Source organism: Pelophylax lessonae (assembly GCF_965119305.1).
Source record: "Pelophylax lessonae genome assembly, chromosome: 1".
Taxonomy (NCBI): Eukaryota; Metazoa; Chordata; class Amphibia; order Anura; family Ranidae; genus Pelophylax; species Pelophylax lessonae.
The window spans coordinates 399428629-399448817 of NC_138768.1; the positions used below are offsets into that span (position 1 = coordinate 399428629).

The 20189-nt window shown below is 44.0% G+C and overlaps 2 protein-coding genes across 2 annotated transcripts in view; one reads left to right on the plus strand and one right to left on the minus strand.

Annotated features, from left to right (window-relative positions):
- The window catches only part of PLAA (phospholipase A2 activating protein), a 46578-nt gene extending 44165 nt beyond the window's left edge, over nucleotides 1-2413 (plus strand). The window contains exon 14 of the mRNA XM_082247030.1: nucleotides 1753-2413. Within this exon, the coding sequence (XP_082103156.1) occupies nucleotides 1753-2315 (563 nt within the window). The 3' untranslated portion in view covers nucleotides 2316-2413. The remainder of the gene's footprint in view (nucleotides 1-1752) is intronic.
- A 14334-nt stretch (nucleotides 2414-16747) lies between these two features.
- GEMIN7 (gem nuclear organelle associated protein 7) overlaps nucleotides 16748-20189 on the minus strand; it is a 373647-nt gene continuing 370205 nt past the window's right edge. The window contains exon 3 of the mRNA XM_082247090.1: nucleotides 16748-17227. Within this exon, the coding sequence (XP_082103216.1) occupies nucleotides 16874-17227 (354 nt within the window). The 3' untranslated portion in view covers nucleotides 16748-16873. The remainder of the gene's footprint in view (nucleotides 17228-20189) is intronic.

Consider the following 20189-nt stretch of genomic DNA (forward strand, 5'->3'; position numbering starts at 1 on the left):
CTTTGGTGGGCTGCCTTTGGTGGGCACTGGTGGGCTGCCTTTGGTGGGCACTGGTGGGCTGCCTTTGTTGGGCACTGGTGGGCTGCCTTTGTTGGGCACTGGTGGGCTGCCTTTGATGGGCACTGGTGGGCTGCCTTTGGTCTGGCAGTAGTGCTGTTGTAGACAGAAGAGATCTGGTCACTATAGTATGGCCGGAGGCACTTAAAATAATGTATCCTACAGCAAAAGTTCTGCATGAATAATCTACATACAAAATCTCTCCCACTATGCCTCCTTTAGGCACTAACCTGTTAATCTACCTGTTAAACACATTCACCTCCTGTTTGCTAATACACTTGTATGTCACGGTAATTAAAAATTTCTATAAGTGACGCTTAAAACTTTTTACAGGTTACCAGTTTAGAGTTACAGAGGAGGTCTTGTGCTAGAATTATTGCTCTTACACTAACGATTGAGGTGATACCCCGCATACCTATGGCGTCGCTCAGGTTCTCCAAGAGGCATAGAGATGAGTGATGGCCATCTTGGCCTCACTTGTCTTCCTGCACAGCAAACGGCCTCATAAGATCAATCCCGGGCTTTACCAATTGGTCAGATAAGCGCAGGAACAACTGGGAAGGGTGGGCAAATACGCCCACAGGACCACTTTTAGCTGAAGAAGAACCAGCCATAATAAAAAATGATACTGGGGATATGGCAGCTAATTGCTGCCATAACACCAGTGTTAAACGTCAAAGTAATGATGTGTTTTTACTATGTCCCGGTCGGCCTACATCTTGCTACAGTGCGGAGTCCAAAGAATGAGTAAACAGAATTTTAATACTAATGGATATTTTTTCTGGATTTTTTATTTATTTTATATTATGTAGAACATTTCTTGGGTGCTGGAGGCCATGAACTATGTGATTATTGCATGTATCAGTGTTAAGGCCCGTACATGTGGTACGAATATCGTAGAGAAAAAAACACTCTTCGGAGCAATCATCCAGTAATCTATTCGTTAGTAAACCGATTTCGAGAGCCAATCATGACAGTTCGTGCGAAAATATCCAAAGGGACAAATGTGAAAATTTTTCTCATAAGATAACAGAATGAATAATTTCAGTGTAAATAGTATTTGTACAAAAAAAAAACATGTGACCTAGACCGCACATGCTCTGAAATGAAAGCATACATTAAAATACATCACTTCCAAAGCTGCATTCTGTCTTACGAGAATTTTCGTAACTTTAGTAACCTATTTGGTTTTCATATGAGACTAGCCTGCAAAAAAAAAATAAATGGTCGATCACTCCGCCAATATTCTCATCTTGTGTACAAGGCTTTAGTTTTAGGATTGATTCTTGGGTTACTGTGATGCCCCTTGGTTTCTGAGAAACCGTTTTTGCAAAGGCATTTACCATACCTCTTACCAAATCAAGGTGAAGCCCCGCTTACTTCCAGTGCTAAGCTCTGCTCTTTTCATCCAACTGTCTAATGCTAGAGCCTCTACTCACTGATGTTCTGGCATTTAACAGAAACAAAGGTTGACCCCTATTGATAGCTTGGACCTAGCAACCAAAGGGTTAGAGAGCGATTCAAAGACTAGCACTTGCTAACACTAACAGCATTGTCACCTTAGACTTTTTAGACCAGCAAAGGGTTCACTTCAATAAAAAGAATAAACAAAGATCTGAAAGATTTTGATTTGTTACGTTACATAATATATATGCATCAACCTAATAATTTTGTTTTTTCTCCTCTTGCTTCCAGAAATTGTATTTCCAGCACTGGATGTTCTTCGAATAGCTATCAAAATTCCTACGATCAATGAAATGTTTTGCAGTGAAAATGGCAATCAGTTCATCAACTACCTCTTCCAAATAATGCGTCCAAGTGGCAGACAAGCCAACCAACTGCTTGTACTTCGGGCATTATGTAACTGCTTTGCCTGTGAGGCAGGTGAAAGACTTATGATGTCTCAGAGGGACACTGTCATAACAAAAGCCTTAGAACTAAAGTCAGTAAATAATAAGAATATCCATACTGCTCTGGCCACACTGATTCTGAACTATTGCACCTGTTTACATAAAGCCAGCGACTTGGAGGGGAAAGCTCAATGCCTGTCAGCCATCAGCACAGTTATGGAAGTTGTACAAGATCTTGAAGCTAGTTTCAGATTACTTGTGGCTCTTGGGACACTGGTCAGCAATGATTTAAACGCTGTGCAGCTAGCCAAGTCCTTGGGAGTTGATGCACAAATTAAAAAATACATGTCTGTCTCAGAACCCGCCAAAGTTCACGAGTGCTGCAAGCTCCTTTTGAATAATCTATAAAAATATTTTCATTACTACTGGCAGAGAAACTTGCTATGTAGTAACTTCCTACCATGTTGTACTACAAATAAACTGAGGGTAAATTGCAGTGGATTGAATGCTGAAAGCCTGTCTTGTCTTTAAATCTTAAATTAGCCCCAAATAAATTTTGCACTGAACATCTATTAGGAGTTTTCAATGTTTGCTTCAGGCATATGTGCATTGTACACTTTTGTCATTCACAGCCCAAGAAATCAAAGATCTTTTGTAGTTTTGTTGGGCTATGTGCAACTTGTTTACAGTTTGTATTAGAATGAATATTCTTGCTAGTGTAAAAAAGAAGTATTGTGGAAGTGTTTACATTTACAGGGTTGTCCAACCTTTTGACTTTCCTGGGCCACATTGGAAGAAGAGGAATGGTCTTGGGCCACATATAAAATACACTAACAAAGCATAGCTGATGAGCAGCGAAATTTAGGCAGATCACAAGTGAACGATAACTGATGAAGATAATGTACCTGAGTAATAAAACTTTCTTTTATGATAAAAAAATTACAAAAAAAAAAAAAAAAGTAAAAGCGGGCAACCTAAAACCAGTACGATATTTGACATCGTTTTTGATAAACAAACTCCTCAATATCTGTCTCGAAGGATGGAGTAGCAGTTAATTCTCAAGGTGCTCATTTGATATTTTGGGTCTAATTTTGCCCTTCGTGTGCTTCATTCTTGAAAATAGTTGCTCACAAATATAAGTGCTACCGAAAACCGATAACCTGAAAAAGGCGCGATTGTGAAGAGTGGGAGAGTTTCCTTTGAGAAGATAAAACATATAAAAATTGAGTAAAGAGACACTGTCAAATTTTTCTTTGGTCACAAGTGTTTGCTAAATGTATACGCATTTTTACAAAAATTCCCTCCAAAAGTCAACATTTCTAGGTAAGTTTATACAATTTAGTATTGGCCCGCATTCTTGGGCCGCAGGTTGGACACCCCTGGTTTAAAGTTTACTTCTTCTGATTGTCACCAACTAGGAAAACTTACTATGCAGATTCTTCAGGGTCAGGTGATGTCTTGGTAAAAAAAATGAATTACATGTTTGGAAATGTTGCCCAGCATGCTGTAAAATGTATGCCTTGGAAATAAAAATAAATAAATGGTCAGGTAAACCATGAGGTGGATTACTGAGGAAGAAGAAAATGGATCCCCTGAAATACACAACTACAAGTAGTGCTTTGTAAATAAAACACGTACCTGTTCTCTTTGTTGTGATCTGCCTAAACATGGTTAGCTTTAAAGCTGGTTCACGCTGAGGCGAAACGACTCCTTACTACTTCGGGGACGACTTGTGCATTACCATGCACCACGACTTCGGAGCGACTTGCAGGGACTTCACATAATGGAAGTCTATGCAAGTCGCTCCGAGGTCGCCCCAAAGTAGTACAGGACCCTTTCTCTAAGTCGGAGCGACTTGTGTCGCTCCTATTAGAACGGGTCCTGTAGCGGTCAATGGACCGCGAGGGAGCGCGACTTGTCAGGCTGACAAGTCGCCTGACAAGTCGCGCTAGTGTGAACCGACTCTAAAGGATAAGTTCACCTTTGGCAACATATTACATGTTCCACCCATTTTTTTGGTGGAACATGTAACATGTTCCCAATGCTGCACCCGTTGCTCCCTCCCTGTGACAGCAGTACGGGGAGAAGTTCCCCATACTAGCTGTCCGCTTTTTAAATCAGTGTGGCTGTGCGGAGCAACCCCCACACCGCTGCGTCATTTATTCAGAGTTCTGTGAATGAATGAACGAACGAACTACAGATACCGACATCCTTTGCGGATGTCGGCTTGTAGGTCTCAAACTACCACGGCGCTCCACAGCGATTCTTCCATGTCAGATTGTATCTGCTTGCCTTTAGAGGATGTACAACACACAGATACACTGACAGGTCTGCATTAGACCTGAATAGCACCAGCGATCTTTTGATCGCCGGTGCAATGCTTTACAGTAGGGGTATGGAATTAAAATTCACGGAGGTCCAGTAACTAAAATTTTCTTCCAGCAGCAGTCCGAATCGCATGTTTGATTCTTAATGGCACCTTGAAGCATTGGCAAACGCTGCTTGTATTCATGAGCACCAAACCAGCTTGGTGCAGCGCAATTTAAAAGAGTCGGGGGACTACTTTTTGTATGTTTCTGCGTGTAAGACAGCCCATTGAAATTAATGGGCTGCCTACATGCAGAACACAGGTGTAGCAATGTTATAAACCTAACCTCTACATTCCTGTCCTCAGCTCCTCCCCATCTTCAGATTCCAGTCCTAGGCCCCTTTCACAGCACCCTCGGCTTCCTCCACATCATTCACAGCAGTAAGGCTCGGTTCACACTATTGCGATGCGGGAAGGCTGCGAATTCGCAGCCTGTTCCCGCATCGCACACGCACCCCCGGCAGTTCACACTGCCATATGCGATCCGCTGGGGGTGTCAATGTAATCTTAACGACACCCCCAGTTTGATCGCATATCGCAGTGCGATCGTGCAGTTCGCACAGGATCGGATCGCACAAGTGTGAACCGCTGTGCGATCCGATCCTGATGCGGCAGCAAAAATGCCTCCTGTGCGTCTTTGCTGCGGGTGCGATGCGAATTTAGCCATACAAACTGTATGGCTAAACTCGCACCGCACAGCTGATCGCATGTCATGTCGGAGCAGTGCACTCCGACATGACATGCGAACCCGGCACACGCAGAAGTGTGAACCGGCTCTAACAGTTCTTTTTTTTAATGTCCTACCTATACAAGGCAGAAGGCGCATTAGTCTAGAGCAGACATTGGCAGCAGGACAGCTCTGCATGGATGGCTGGAGGCATGAGGCTGAAATCAGAATCAGGACAGCTCTGGAAGGAGGGCGGGATCTGCATAACTTTGGTAACCAGCTTGTGATTGCTTGCTAGCAGCCAATCACCTGCTAGTTAACTTGAAGTTCCGCCCTCCATCTGGCGCTGTACTGCCCCCAATATCAGCCTCATGCCTCCTGCTGTCCATGCGGAGCTTGAGGAGGATGACAGCAGGAAGGATGGCTGAGCGGGCTCCTAAATGGCAGGACCGTGGCCAGTCTGAATGGAACAGTGACTCGGGCCGGACGCGGACCGCGGGCTGCCATTTAGTGATGACTGCTTTACAGGCTGGAAAAATAAACGCAGATTTTTTTTTTACCTGCAAAAAGATGTGCGTTTACAGTGCCTTGAAAAAGTATTCATACCCCTTGGAATTTTCCACATTTTGTTGTGTTACAGCCAAAAACTTAAAAGTATTTTATTGGGATTTTATGTGATGGACCAACACAAAGTGACACATAATTGTAATGTGGAAGGAAAATGATAAATGTTTTTACAAATATCTGAAAAGTGTGGCCTGCATTTATATTCAGCCTCCTTTACTCTGATACCCCTAACTAAAATCTAGTGGAACCAATTGCCTTCAGAAGTCACCTAATTAGTAAATAGAGTCCACCTGTGTGTAATTTAATCTCAGTATAAATACAGCTGTTCTGTGAATCCCTAAGGTTTGTTAAAGAACTTTAATGAACAAATGGCATCATGAAGGCCAAGGAACACACCAGACAGGTCAGGTATAAAGTTGTGGAGAATTTTAAAGCAGGGTTAAGCATAAAAAAAAATATCCTAATCTTTGAACATCCTATGGATCACTGTTCAATCCATCCAAAAATGAAAAGAGTATAGCGCAACTGCAAAACATGGCCGTCCACCTAAACTTGACAGGCTGGGCAAGGAGAGCATTAGTCAGAGAAGCAGCCAAGAGGCCCATGTTAACTCTGGAGGAGCTGCAGAGATCCACAGCCCAGGTGAGAGAATCTGTCCACAGGACAACTTAGTTGTGCACTTCACAAATCTGGCCTTTATGGAGGAGTGGCAAGAAGCAAGCCATATGAAGTATTGTTTGCTAGAAGCCATGTGGAAGAAGGTGCTCTGGTCAGGTGAGACCAAAATTGCACTTTTTGGCCTACAAAGTGTTATGTGTGGCAGAAAACTAACACTGCACATCACCATGACCGTGAAACATGGTGGTGGTAGCATTGTGTTGTGGGGATGGTTTTCTTCAGAAGAGACAGTAAAGCTAGTCAGAGTTGATGGGAAGATAGATGGAGCTAAATACAGGGCAATCTTCAAAGAAAACCTGTTCGAGTCTGCAAAAGACTTGCGACTAACAGAGCTTGAGCTATTTTGCAAAGAAGAATGGGCAAAAATGTCACTCTCTAGATGTGCAAATCTGGAAGACATACCCAAAAATACTTGCAGCTGTAATTGCAGCGAAAGGTGGTTCTACAAAGTTTTAACTCCGTGGGGCTGAATACAAATGCACGCCACACTTTTCAGATATTCATTTGTAAAACGATTTTGAAAACCATTTATTATTTTCCTTCCACTTCACAATTATGTGCCACTTTGTGTTGATCTATCACATAAATTCCTGATAAAATACATTTATGTTTGTAACATGACAAAATGTGGAAACTTTCAAGGGGTAGGAATACTTTTTCAAGGCACTGCATTTAAAAAAAAAAAGTGAACCTATTCTTTAAAGAAGCAACCAAATACTTTTATTTAACAATATATAAATAGTGCAGTGCAATAGGAGGATCAAATAAAAGATAATCCATAGATGGAATCAGGAAGATCCAAATAGTCCATAGGATGCAGAAATGAAGGCTGATATGGCAAACCCTGCACCAGTGAGAGACACACTGCGCTCACCTGAAGCCAATATCACTCTCCAACTTTTCCACACTTCCAAACCATAGGACACACTTAGGAAATCTCCTCTGAAGACCTGGATCAGATCCCCTTCACGTCAATCGGTCTCACCAAAAAATGGATAAATATAAAAGCAGATCTAAGTGCTCTCCGTTTTAAAACCACATTTATTAAAAAACATAAATTGAAATTACACTCACATCTGTAGGTAAATTGTAGGCATTTGGTATACAATCTCCTAGACAGGCACGATAATCCAGCTGAATCAGCTGTTACCGATGGCCAGACGAGGATAGCAGCAGGTGATGAACCGAAACTCCACCTCCCGTACGCATTATGTCCAACAGGATATTGTCAGCGTGGGTGACGAAGTCCTGTTGCCCGGGGGGCTTTTTCGTGCCTCAGGGGTGCAGAAAAGAGGTAAATTGTTAGAGCCTCCGGTGAGGATGAGCAGGCTTGGTCGGATGAGTCCGAGCATAGCCAGTATGGTTCGGAGGACGATTCCTCCTCCGCATGAAGGGACACCCTCTTCGGGGGTGGGGGACAGTCTGCGCTGCCTTCCAGGACCCAGGGAGTCTCTGTTTCAGGACTCATGGGTTCACAAACGAATTTGTTCAGGGTTCAAGACTGTGTTTCGGTCTCGCCCGGCAGAAAGGTTCTTTCCACCATGTCTCCGTTTATCTCCCGGATCGTTTGTGGGCTCCCAGGGAGGCGGTGCGGGCTCCACTTGCGCAGTGAGTGGTGGTGCTGTTTCCTTGGCAGGAAAGGTTTCGGGGTCTTTTATTAACCCCGGTGCCTGGGTACCCTGAGGCTTCATCATAGTTTGTCCAGGGTGTTCGCCTTGTTCCTGTTCGGGGGGGGGATTGCGATCCTCGGGTATCTGGACGATTTCCTGTTGAGACCGGGTTATAGCTCAGGGCGGTCAACCTCTGCCTGCTCCTTGGACGTCTCCTAGTTCGAGTGCAGACCGACATTGCCACGGCTGTGGCTTACATCGATCGTCAAGGGGGCACCTGGAGTATCCGGGCGGCCACGGAAGTGGCCGAGTATCTGCCTTGGGCCGAGACGCATGTTCCAGCTCTCTACACTGTTCACATTCCTGGAGTGGAGAACTGTCAGTCCTTGGATCAGGGGCACTGGTCCACGCATCCGGAGGTCTTTCGTCTCCTGTGTGCCCGGTGGGGGACACCGGACGTGGATCTGTTCGTGTCTCGTCTCCACAGAAAGGTGGAAATGTTCGTGGACAGGGCTCGAGATCCTCTGGCCGACGCCACGGACGTGTTGGTGGTGCCTGGCTCCGATTCAACAGTTGTCCAGGTTCCACTGCGGGTTGGCGTTGAAACAGGTACAAGTAATTCTGGTGGCCCCAGACTGACCTCGTCGGTCTCGGTACGCAGACCTCGTAAGGATGGTCGTCAAGCCTCCCTGGCGGCTATCTCTGAAAGAAGATCTGCTGTCTTAAGGGCCAATCTTCCACCCTGCTTATGGTCTTTGGCTTTAACGCCATGGCGGTTGAAGGCCAGGTGTTGAGAGACAGAGGTCTCCCTGATGCTGTTATTCCTACCTTGCTGTGAGCTCGGAAGGCTACTTCCAGGAAGATTTATCATCATACCTGTAAGACGTACATTTCCTGGTGTGAGTCGCCTGGGCTGCATCCTCGCTCCTTTTCGGGGCCGAGGGTCCTCGCATTCTTGCAGAAAAGTGTGGAACAGTGTTTGGCGTGGGGCACGCTTACAGGTCAGGTGTTGGCCTTTTTCTTCCAGTGTCCCTTGGCGACTAATTCCACGATTCGCACCTTTATTCAAGGGATGCGTCATCTGGCTCCTCCACGGAGGACTCCTTTGCCTCCGTGGGATTGATTATGGTTTTGTCCGTTTTGCAACGACCTCCCTTTGAAAATATCAAAGTAATCTCTCTGCCTGTGTTTTCTGGTGGCTATCACTTCTGCTTGCAGAATGTCTAAATTGGCAGCTTTGTCCTGCCGTTCGCCTTATCTGGTCGTTCATAGGGCTAAGGTTGTTCTGCGACCCAACCAGTCTTTTCTCCTTAAGGTGGTGTCTGCTTTCCACCTCAATGAAGATATTGTTTTGCCTTTGCTTTGTGCGAAGCCTAAAGGCCCGTACACACGATAAGAAAATCTGAAGGGAAAATTTGTCCGACGACCGATCTGCCGATTTTCGGATTGTTAGTATGGTGCTTTCGACAGCCGACTCTTTTTCTTTTCGTCCAAAAAAATCCTGATGTGCAGGCTATAAAATTTTTATCGTCCGTCAACACATCGTCCCATTTTCGTCTCATTAGTACAGTTTGACGGAAAAAAATCTTAAGAGCAAGACTAGGCATGCTCAGAGACGAAAGAACACATACAAAACAATCCAACACATGACATCACTTCTGAAGTAGAATTCTGTCGTACGGGAAAATTCATATGAAAATAACCTCTTCACTTTCCACATCAGACTAGCATGCCACAAAAAACGGATGACAGATCGTTCGATAATCTGATTGTGTGTACGGGGCTTAAGCTTCCCAAGGAATTTGCTTTGCATTTGTTGGATGTGGTTCAGGCAATCAGGGTTTACCTGTTGACCACTAAATCCTTTAGGAGGTCTGATTCCCTATTAGTCCTTCCTGAGGGACCCCGGGAAGGGGTCGGCTGCACCCATTTCTACATGGATCAGACAGAGTATTTTTCGGGCCTATTCACTCAAGGGTCAGGTTCCTCCTTTCCCTGTGAGGGCACATTCTACTAGAGCCGTGAGTGCCTCTTGGGCTTTTCGCCATCAGGCTTCTGTGGCTCAGGTGTGTAAAGCAGCGACCTGGTCGTGTGTGCACACTTTTACCAAATTCTACAAGATTGACGTGATGGCATCCTCGGATGCTTCCTTTGGCCACAAAGTTTTGAGCGCTGCGGTTTGTTGAAGAGACTTGTTTTCTCTTCTTGGGGTGAATTTGTTGTTCTGGGGTTAGCTCCTGTTGGTTGAGCTTTTCTTGCCCTGTTGGACATTTTTTGTTCTGGCCTTGTTGGTTGCATCTTTTTTCCACCCCTCACACCTGCACTGCTTTGGGGACATCCCAATAGTGATGAAACTTGGAAGGAGCTGCGTCTGTCAGAGGCCGTAGGAGAAAATAGAATTTTTGTAAGAACTTACCGTAAAATTATTTTCTCTGAGTCCTCTTGACAGACCCCGCCCCTCTATTTTGGGGTTGTTGGTCTTCCTGTATTGCTTGCTACGAAACTGATTAGTAAGCTTTAAAGGCCGATACGAAAATCAGAAGGAAAATTTCGTCCGACGAACGATCTGCCGATTTTCGGATTGTTAGTATAGTGCTTTCGACAGCCGATTACGGATTTTCAGACGAACATTTTTATTGTACATCAACACAATGTCCAATTTTCGTTTAATTAGTACAGTTTTCATCCGAAAAAAATCGTAAGAGCAAGACTAGGTATGCTCAGAAACGAAAGAACGCATACAAAACAATTCAACACATGACATCACTTCTGAAGTTGAATTCTGTCGTATGGGAATTTTCAGATGAAAGGAACCTCTTCACTTTCCACATGAGACTAGCATGCAACAAAAAACAGACGACAGATCGTTCGATAATCTGATCGTGTGTGAGGGTAATGTCTAGAGGGACAGCCCCTAAGGTGTGTCTAGTTAAAGCTTTTTAATGAAGTTTCACTACCTAGCCTGCTCCTACAGAGGGCGCCATTGCCCAATAGTGATGAAACATTGGAAGAGGCTGTGTCTGTCAGAGGACTCAGAGAAAATAATTTTACGGTAAGTTCTTACAAAAATTCTATTTTTTTAATAAATGTGGTTTTAAAACGGAGAGCACCTAAATCTGATTTTTTATTTATCCATTTTTTGGTGAGACCGATTGACGTGAAGGGGACCTGATCCAGGTCTTCAGAGGAGGTTTCCTAAGTGTGTCCTATGGTTTGGAAGTGTGGAAAAGTTGGAGAGTGATTTCCCCACAATGGGAAAGCGATTTTGACCTGCTGTTAATAAAGAGGTCATTGGCTTCAGGTGAGCGTAGTGTCTCTCACTGGTGGAGGGTTTGCCATATAAGCCTTCATTTCTGCACCCTATGGACTATTTGGATCTTCCTGGTTCAATCTATGGACTCTCTTTTATTTGATTCTCTTATTGCGCTGCACTATTTATGTATTATCTAGATGTGATATTAGTGATTTATCCTCAGTGTTCAGCTTGCATATATTTAGGTTAAATCATTTCTGTTTGCGCTGATTGTAATTCTCTAAATACTTTTATTTAAACCTGTGTTTGGCGCAAGGTGATAAAGGTAACATGATGATCTAAAATGCAAACTAAGATATTGGCTCAAAAGTCAAAGCTTTAAAAGAGAAGTATGGGAATTTTTTTTTTCAGAATCATACTTACCTAGGTGAATGCAGCTTCGCTTCTGCCCCAACCCATAATTGGCCTTACACATGTATTTGCAAATGAAACCCCTGTTTTGCACGTGAACTCTTAGACAGGACAATTCTGTTTGTTGCAAGCTGGCTGGTAAGTTTTTAGCTGGGAATTTTTCTTGTTTTCGTTTGAGATGCGTTGCCCTTCTATGTGCTCCTTGCTGTTAACTGGAAGTGGCAAAATCAATGTTGCTTCTAGTTTCATTTATCGCAGAGGCAATCGGGGAACAAATATACTTCCATCTCCTCTGTAAGCAGTCGGCCTGACTGTTTACAATGGTCTCAGGCTCTTCACTTTGCGGCAGGAGGAGGGGCCCCTTTTAAAGCCCTGTAAAAATGATCTGGCAGCTGTAGAGCCACTTGATCACTTTTACCTGAAAGCCAATCACTGGCTGAAGAAAAGACCACTTGATCCCAGGGCTGTAACCATTTTCACCAGCCGCCACCACCACCACCTGAAGCATGGCCAAAAAACTACTATGGTTAGCATTCCCTTGCTCTGCCTTATTGCTAGGATGTTCAACAGGTGCTCTCCCTCAGGCCTGGTTCACACCTATGCAGTTTACTTTTGATCCATTTCTGGAGTGCTTTTTTACAGACTGTACCCATATGAAGTTTTTATTTTTTTTTCAGACAAACAGAGCTTTCTTTTGGTAGTATTTACTCCCCGCTGGATTTTTTTTTTTGCTAAAAAATAAACTTGTTTTTCTTGATTTCTGTCCACAAACTATGGTGTATATATCTGAAAATCAATCAATCCTGAGGTACTGACTGCCTATCTTATTTCTTGAGGCCTGAAAATACCAGGACAGTACAAATATTCCCAAATGACCCCTTTTAGAAAGTAGACAGTCCAAGGTATTTTGTTTGAGGCATGGAATGTTTTTTTGAAGTTCAATTTTTTTGGAAAATAAAAAAATTTAATTTATTTTTAACATTTTTTTTTTCTTTCGTTCATTGAAGGACACAGCTCTTCATCATTCAGAACCATAGGGTTATATTGCCCCCTACAGAGGTAGGACACTAGGCAGAAAAAAGACGTGGCTATGCCTATGGGGAGTCCCAGGTGGTATACTTCCCCTCTCTGCTATAAGTCTTCAGATCTTCTTTCTGCCTAGTCATGAGTAAGGACCTAGTTTCCTGCTGAGATCTCTGGTCCTATACATTTTTTTTCCCTTTTAAGTTGCTTTTTTTTTTCCCTGCGAGATCTACAAACAACTGGGAGACAGGCTGGATAATACAGATCCAGTTGTCCCCTCAGTCTGGTCAGCGAGCGCCTGCAGACCAGAGCTCCGCGCTGGGTCGTTCGCGTCACAGTGTTTCCTTACCCGTACGCACGCTAGACCAGTAAGTAGATTGCCTCTTCCCTCCTTCCTAGACAATAACTGGGTTGCGGGTATTCCTTGATGTGGTTGGTTCCTCCGGGGTTCACCTACAACACCCCCCCCCCCCCGTGGGGTTGTGGGCTGGCTTTCCACGTGCCCTGTGTTCCCCTGGCCTGGGTATATAGCGGGCGCACTGTTCCCCCTTCATCCTGGAGGTTGTTGTGCTGGGGGGGAGGCGGGTCTCTCTTGGACTCACCCATTCTGCTGTTAAGCATGGGAAGCTGGTGAACAGGCTTCCGCGAGTCCGCGCCCCACGTGGTTGGACTTGAGTAATTGAGGTTGCGGCTTACTGGCTGGACCCTTTGTGGGGGCAGCCCTAGTGAGGGTGCCAGGTCACCCTGGTTCTGTGCCCAAAAATTTAGGCTGCGCGGCCGAGTCAGGCCCCTCCTTCTGGGAATGGTCTGGGTCGCTGGTGGCTGTAGCCGCCATTACGCTGTAGGGTGCCCTTCCCTGTAAGTGTTGTGGTGCCCTGGGGGGGAGGGGGATTCTGCCTGTGGGGCATCAGAGGCACTGGCGGCGTATGGCCCCCCCTTTGGGGGGAGGGCTTTTTTTTTTTTTGCAACCTCCTCTGCGGGAGATGGGGAGGATGCTTGGACTGTGTGAGATCACAGACAGGCCAAGAATAAGGCTGTCTGTTTCGTCTATGAGCATTTCCAGATGGATCAGACGAATAGTGTCTCAAGCCTATTCCATCAAGGGTCACGTTCCTTCTTTCTCTGTAACAGCGCACTCTACTTGGGCATTCAGTGCTTCTGGGCCTTCTGTCATCAGGCATCAGTGGTGCAAGTTTGCAAGGCTTCCTACAAAGTGGATGTGTCTGGCATCTGCGGATGCTTCCTTTGGCTGTAACGTTTTGCAGGCTGCTGTTTAGGGACTTGTTCCCTCTTTGGGGGTATATGGTTTAGGTGGGCTCGTTTTTTTTTTTTTTTTAAAGCTCCTGTTTTACCTGGTTGGTTGGGATTATTTGTTGTCCCACCCCTCGAGTCTGGCACTGCTTGGGGACACCCCTATGGTTCTGAATAATGGAGAGCTGTCCGTCAATGAATAAAAGAGAAAATGGGATTTTTGTAGTTAACGTAAAATCCATTTCTCTGAGTTCATTGACGGACACAGCAACCACCCCTCTATGGAGTTAAAATACTTAGACACTGCTTGTTACTAAACTGAAGACCTTCTCCTGTAGATGGCAATATAACCCTATGGTTCTGAATAATGGAGAGATGCGTCCGTCAACGAACTCAGAGAAATAGATTTTCGGCAAGTACAAAAATCCCATTTTTTTTTTTTTTTTTTACATTTTCATTAGTGCAGTAGTGTCCTGTACCTGTAACTGGTGTGGAAGTGATCAGGGACACTTTTTTCCTTAACACACTGATCAGAGCAATACAGTGTTACCATAGTAACGCTATACTACTCTGAGGAAGTGATCAGGACTTTTTTTTTTTATGTAGCACTCTCCTAGTCAGGTGCTAGATAGCAGACATAGTTTTGGCTTTCTCTGCTTAACAGAAAAGCAGCAGGTAAAGCATTTGTTCTCTCTGCTTATCAGAGAGCTGAATCTGCTAGTTAGGCCTGCTCAGTGTGTATTCATGTAGGCTGAGGGAGTGTCCCCACTGTATCCAATGGAGAGGTTCATTGGACAGTGGAGGAAACCCAGCCAATGATGCACAGGCTTTTGTAACCGTCCCAGTGGTTTGGCACAGACAAGAGGTGCATCCTGGGATAGGGTATAAAAGCCAAGGGCACATGAGGCAGGGGGCCTTTGGGCGGGAAGCCAGGTTCCGGACGGAGGGTGACGGCTGTCTTTCCTCCTGCTGCTGTGGATGATGGTCGGCCTTGTGAGCCAGGAGTGTGGGGCTGAATCTGTAGGTCGAGGAAAGCTTACTGGTGGAGTTGAAGGCAGAGTGACTCTGGAAAAACAGTGTTCGTGAGTACAGAGAAGCTTGCTGGGGGTCTGCGCAGGAAGGGGACCACTCCAGTGGATAAAGTCAGTGGACAGGTGTCAGCACACACAGTAAGAGAGAAAAGGGGGTGCCAAGTTTAGAACCCTGAAGAGATAATTCAAGCAGGAACACTTCAAGTATTAACCACTTGCCGACTGCTGCACGACTATATACGGCATCAGTCAGCCCCTCACAGGCAAAGTGACGTAGGGGTACGTCACTAGCCTGTGAGGCTCTAGGGAGCGAGCGCGCGCCGCCGGAGGCGCGCTCCTTCTCGCTCACGGACCCCCCTGCGTGTGTGAGCGGCAGACCCGATGTCCGCCGCTCACTCACGATCGTCTGTTACAGAGGGAGAAAGGCAAGCGGCTAATGTAAACAAAGCCGACTGTCATTCTCCCTTGTGTAACAGCAGAGATCATACGGTCCTGCTATGTAGGATCGTATATCTCTGCTGGTACATGAAAAGCCACATCCCACAACAGTAAGAAGCACGCCCCCTAGGGACACACATAGCCACTGCATCTCTAATAAAGTTAACCCCTTCCCTGCCAGTGTCATTTTTACAGTAACAGTGCATATGTATAGCTCTGATTACTGTTGTAATGTCACTGGTACCCCCAAAAGTGTCAAAAATGTCAGTCAAGGGTCCGATCTGTCCGCCGCAATGTCACAGTCCCGCAAAAAAAAAAAAAAAAAAAAAAAAAAAAAAAAAAAAAAAAAAAAAAAAAAAAATCGCACAGGTGATTAAATACCACCAAAAGAAAGCTCTGTTTGTGGGGAAAAAGGACGTCAATTTCATTTGGGTACAGCGTCGCACGACCGCACAATTGTCCGTTAAAAGTCACGCAGTGCCGAATCGCAAAATAGGCCCTGGTCAGGAAGGGGGTAAAATCTTCCGGGGCTTAAGTGGTTAAAGTATCTTCACTTCAGTGGCAAGGTGAAGCAGCAGCCTTTCCGCATCCTAAGTCAGTTGTCCTCAACATTGTGAATAGTTATCAGTTGGAGTATCCCACTCATCCCTTCTCCTATCCCAGTTCTACAATAAACTACAAAACAATATCCCCTGGACTGTTCATTGTCTGAGCCAAGCATTTAGGGATAAGTTTCCATAGACTGTGGTTATGGGTAACCCAGGGGAATCCAAAAAGTGTAATTCTCAGCAGTCCCCTAGGGGGCAGTGCTACATTAACTGCTTATACCAGTAAATTTCACTGTTACAGGAAACGTTTTTGTTCTGAATAAAATGAATTATTTCAGTGTTTACTATTGTGGTTAGCTGTGGATTGGCCAAAGCTAATCACATGGTACATGGCACAGTTGGGCGGTGATTAGCCTGTCTTTACCATGTAATCACTTCGACCAATTAGAGATCAACACAATAGTATGAATGAATGGCAGGAATAAAAGGCATCAATTGTGTACAATCGTCATGTCTCCTGCTGTGATTGGTAACATCGATCACATGGTACCGGCAGTGGCCGGTACACTGATCAGTCATGTGCTGTGTCTGGTGGACATAGTGGATGACAGGGCACGTGGTGGGAGGACATCATATGACGTCCACCTGGAATGGTGAATGTCCCATCCAGGCTATAGTCAAATGCCTGGGTAATTAACGGCAGATCACTTTCTAAAAATAAAAAATACACGTGTATGTTTTCTCGATTATCCCTGTTTATTGGAAATTCCTTTGAATAGTAAAAAAAAAAAAGAAAGTTTATACATGTACATACATTTTCGCATATGTGAAATGTCAAGAAATGATTCCATTCCCCTCCCCAATACACATGTGCACATATCAGAGAAGCATGATAGGATTGTGAGCCAATATGCTATACTTATTCGCTTACACCAGAACAGCTGTTTTTTTTCAGTGATGGCAACTTTTCATTTAAAAATTCCTGGAAGCCTTATTTGAAATGTCCACTTGTCATCAGATCTAACAAATCAGTTATAATAATCTGCAGTATATTTTAATAACCTTTAATAAATCCATGGTGTCAATGGAAAGTAAAACATTGTTAGTACCTCAGCTGTCCCTTAAATGTAAAAGGAATAGGAAATAATGTCCGGCCCACGGATCAAGGCTTCATCTTGCACCCCTAGGGGTGTTTGCAGGTTAGACACCTGGAAGTTATACGCTTCCATGTCACAGGCATTAAACTTCTCAGCACAGACTGAGACACGTTGGTACATTGTGAAGGTAACCGGGAGCCCTGAAGAAGCAAGGAGACTTCGGAGGAAGCGCTCTCGAAGAGTGGAGCGTATTTGCTGATGTGAATCAGGAGCATAGTGTGCCAGGGCCCGCGGCGAGGAAGGATCAAATCCACGACCCGAAGGAGATGGTGGCCGAGGTAAGCGGATTACAGGTACCTGGGGAAGGAGAGGAGGATTCTAGGAAAAAGGAAAAAAAAAATTAGTAAACTCAAAGAGAGAGAAAAAAAAAATAAAAAAATGTAATATGCTATGACAAGCACAGGCCTCTCCATCACGTGACAGTGTTTAGGCCTAGTAATTGTTCAGGTCTGTGCACTGCTTTATAGAAGTCATTTGTTCCCTTATACCTGGAAGCAATGAGTGTTTTGCAGTAGTGGCCAAGAAAGAATTAGAGGAGCAATGATGAGTTACAAAGTGGTTGAGGGTGGGCTTTTTATAGACAGACATTATAAAAAAAAAATTCTATCCCAAGCTACCGCCTCAAAAATGTGGAGTGGCTGCAGGCAGTAAAATATGTTCCCACACCTATATAAAAATGTTAATAAAGTGACACTGCTGTGCCTACCTAATAAATAGCTGATATAACAAGAAGTAAAAACAACTTTAAAAATGTATATATGCTAACCTTCACAATACTGTGATAATTACATGTAAGTCCTGGTTCACAATTGTGCGATGTGGGAACGCTGCAAATATGCAGCGTGATCCCGCATCGCATCCGCACCTCTGGCAGTTCACACTGCCAAATGCGATACGCAGGGGGTGTCAATTAAAAGTAAACGACACCCCCAGTTGCAATCGCATATCACAGTGCGATCTGCAAGTTCACACAAAGTTGGATCGCACTAGTGTGAACCACTATGCTATCCGATTCTGCTGCGGATAAAAAAAAAAAGGGTCATGTGCAAATTTGGTGCAGATGCGGTGCAAATTCAGCCATACAAAGTGTATTGCTGAAATTTGCACCGCACATGAGATCGCATGTAATTTAGGAGCAGTGCGCTCCGAATTATATGCGATCTCTGCGATCGCACTAATGTGATCCGGGGATAAAAAGCAGACTAAAAAAGTGCATTGAATGTGTAAAAATATCAAAAAAATATGCAACATTTCAATAACTGATTTCTAATTACATGTACAGTATACCATAGATGCATCAAAAGGCAATACAATTATACCTTTCATCAGTCCATAAATATGAATAAGTGTCTCTTTAGAGTAAATTTAAAGTACACCTGAGGAAGTCATGTGACGACACACATTGGTCGGAGCCGGGTGACTGATTGAGTGTCTAAACCGGATGTGAGGTGGGAGCCACAGCCCCGCTGCTCTGTTATACAAGCCGACACCGTTTATTTGCAAGTCTATTTTTATTAGTAAAATAGGTTTAGTAAAGCATACTACACTATGGGGATCCCCTCTGTTATGTGAGTCCATTGCAGGACATATGAAGGATCTTTTAAAATGCCATACACCCACTATATGTGATCATCTTAACCACTTGCTGACCACCTTATAACAGTTTTACTGCTACAGGTTGGCAGCTGTGCCAGATAACACATACATACATACTGTGTGTGTGTATATATATATATATATAGTGTGTATGTATGCAATACGGCTCTTCCAGGTAGGTCGCGAGCATGCACACATCCTTGGCTTGCTCCCACTGTGGTCACACACACCAGGAGCCCAGTGGCGGGTACTAGCACCTCCTTCATAGTACACAAGCATGGGCTAGGAACACATTTAACCCTTTGATTGCTACTGATATTAACCCCTTCCCAGCCAGTGTCATTAGTACAGTGACAATACATATTTTTTTAGCACTGATCACTGATTAAAGATCTGCTGTATTTTATGTGACATCTAGAAGTGCTAACCACATCTTAGCAGTTTCCTGAAAAAAACACAAAAAACTTTAGATCGGGAATACCTTCTGCAAAATTGCAATGCACTTCCCAGTACTTGAGGTGCCTACTAACTCCTGTGTATACAGCTTCATAGCTTTATATGCGCAATGTAAGAGCAAATACTTCTGATTGCTAGTTTCCGGAGATTTGCAGTGATATTTGAGAATCACTGTACTCTTATGCTGGCCATACACTATACGAAAAACTGTTCAAACTCATTTTCGAAAAATGAACACTTGGCCGTGACAGCAAACGATCGTGCCATCATGTGAAGACAGATAAATCGTTAAGGGACATAAATCCGTTTTTTGTTCGTTTTTTCACATATTTCTAGTGCAAACAGTTTGGATGAGAAATACATTAATCTTTTAATTAATCGTACGCTTGGCAGAAAATTTCCAAACTTGTCCTTTTTCGGCTCAAAAACGTCACAGCCAATTACTGATTCATGGCCATTAACTGGCCGAAAAACAAAAGAATTGTCTAAATGACTGAATTTTGGCCGATTTTTTCGTATAGTGTATGGCCGGTATTAAGGCTTGTACACACCAAATGAGAATCGGGCAAGAATTTTCATCCAAAGAACTTTTGAACGATTTTAATATAGTGTGTATACAACTTTTGACAGCCGATTCCGACTTTTCGTACGAAAACTCAGAAGGGACAAACTCCAAATTTTTTCTCGTTTGGGAACAGAACCGACAATTTTCATTTTAATGTGTATCATTTTCGTACAAGAAAAATCAGCAAAGAAAGACTGCGCTTATCAGAAGCAATAAACAAAAAAAAGGCTTTTGTTGTACTAGACATTTTGTACGAATTTTCGCTCATCGGTTTAGATTTGCTGTGTAACGAGGAAAATCAGATGATCATTCGCCCGATTTGCTTATAGTGTGTACCCCACTTTAGATAAAGACTCTGACCGGAGGAAACAAAACCCTGCCTCTACCAAGATGGACACCTCCAAAATAGAAACACAGATCGTGTAACTGAAGTAACGTTCTGACCAAAAATATACTTACCGCGCATGCGCTATGAGTTCCATGGCCAAAGCATTCCAAACACTTCATGATCGGACGGGTAGCGGTAATCTGATAGAACACCCTTGCGGACATATATTAGTACACCCAGCTACGTCTAAAATTTTAGAGCAATTTTAGCAATAAAGTGAGCGGATATAAATAAATATAGTATATTGATATCTGGGATGCTGTTTGGATGTTTAA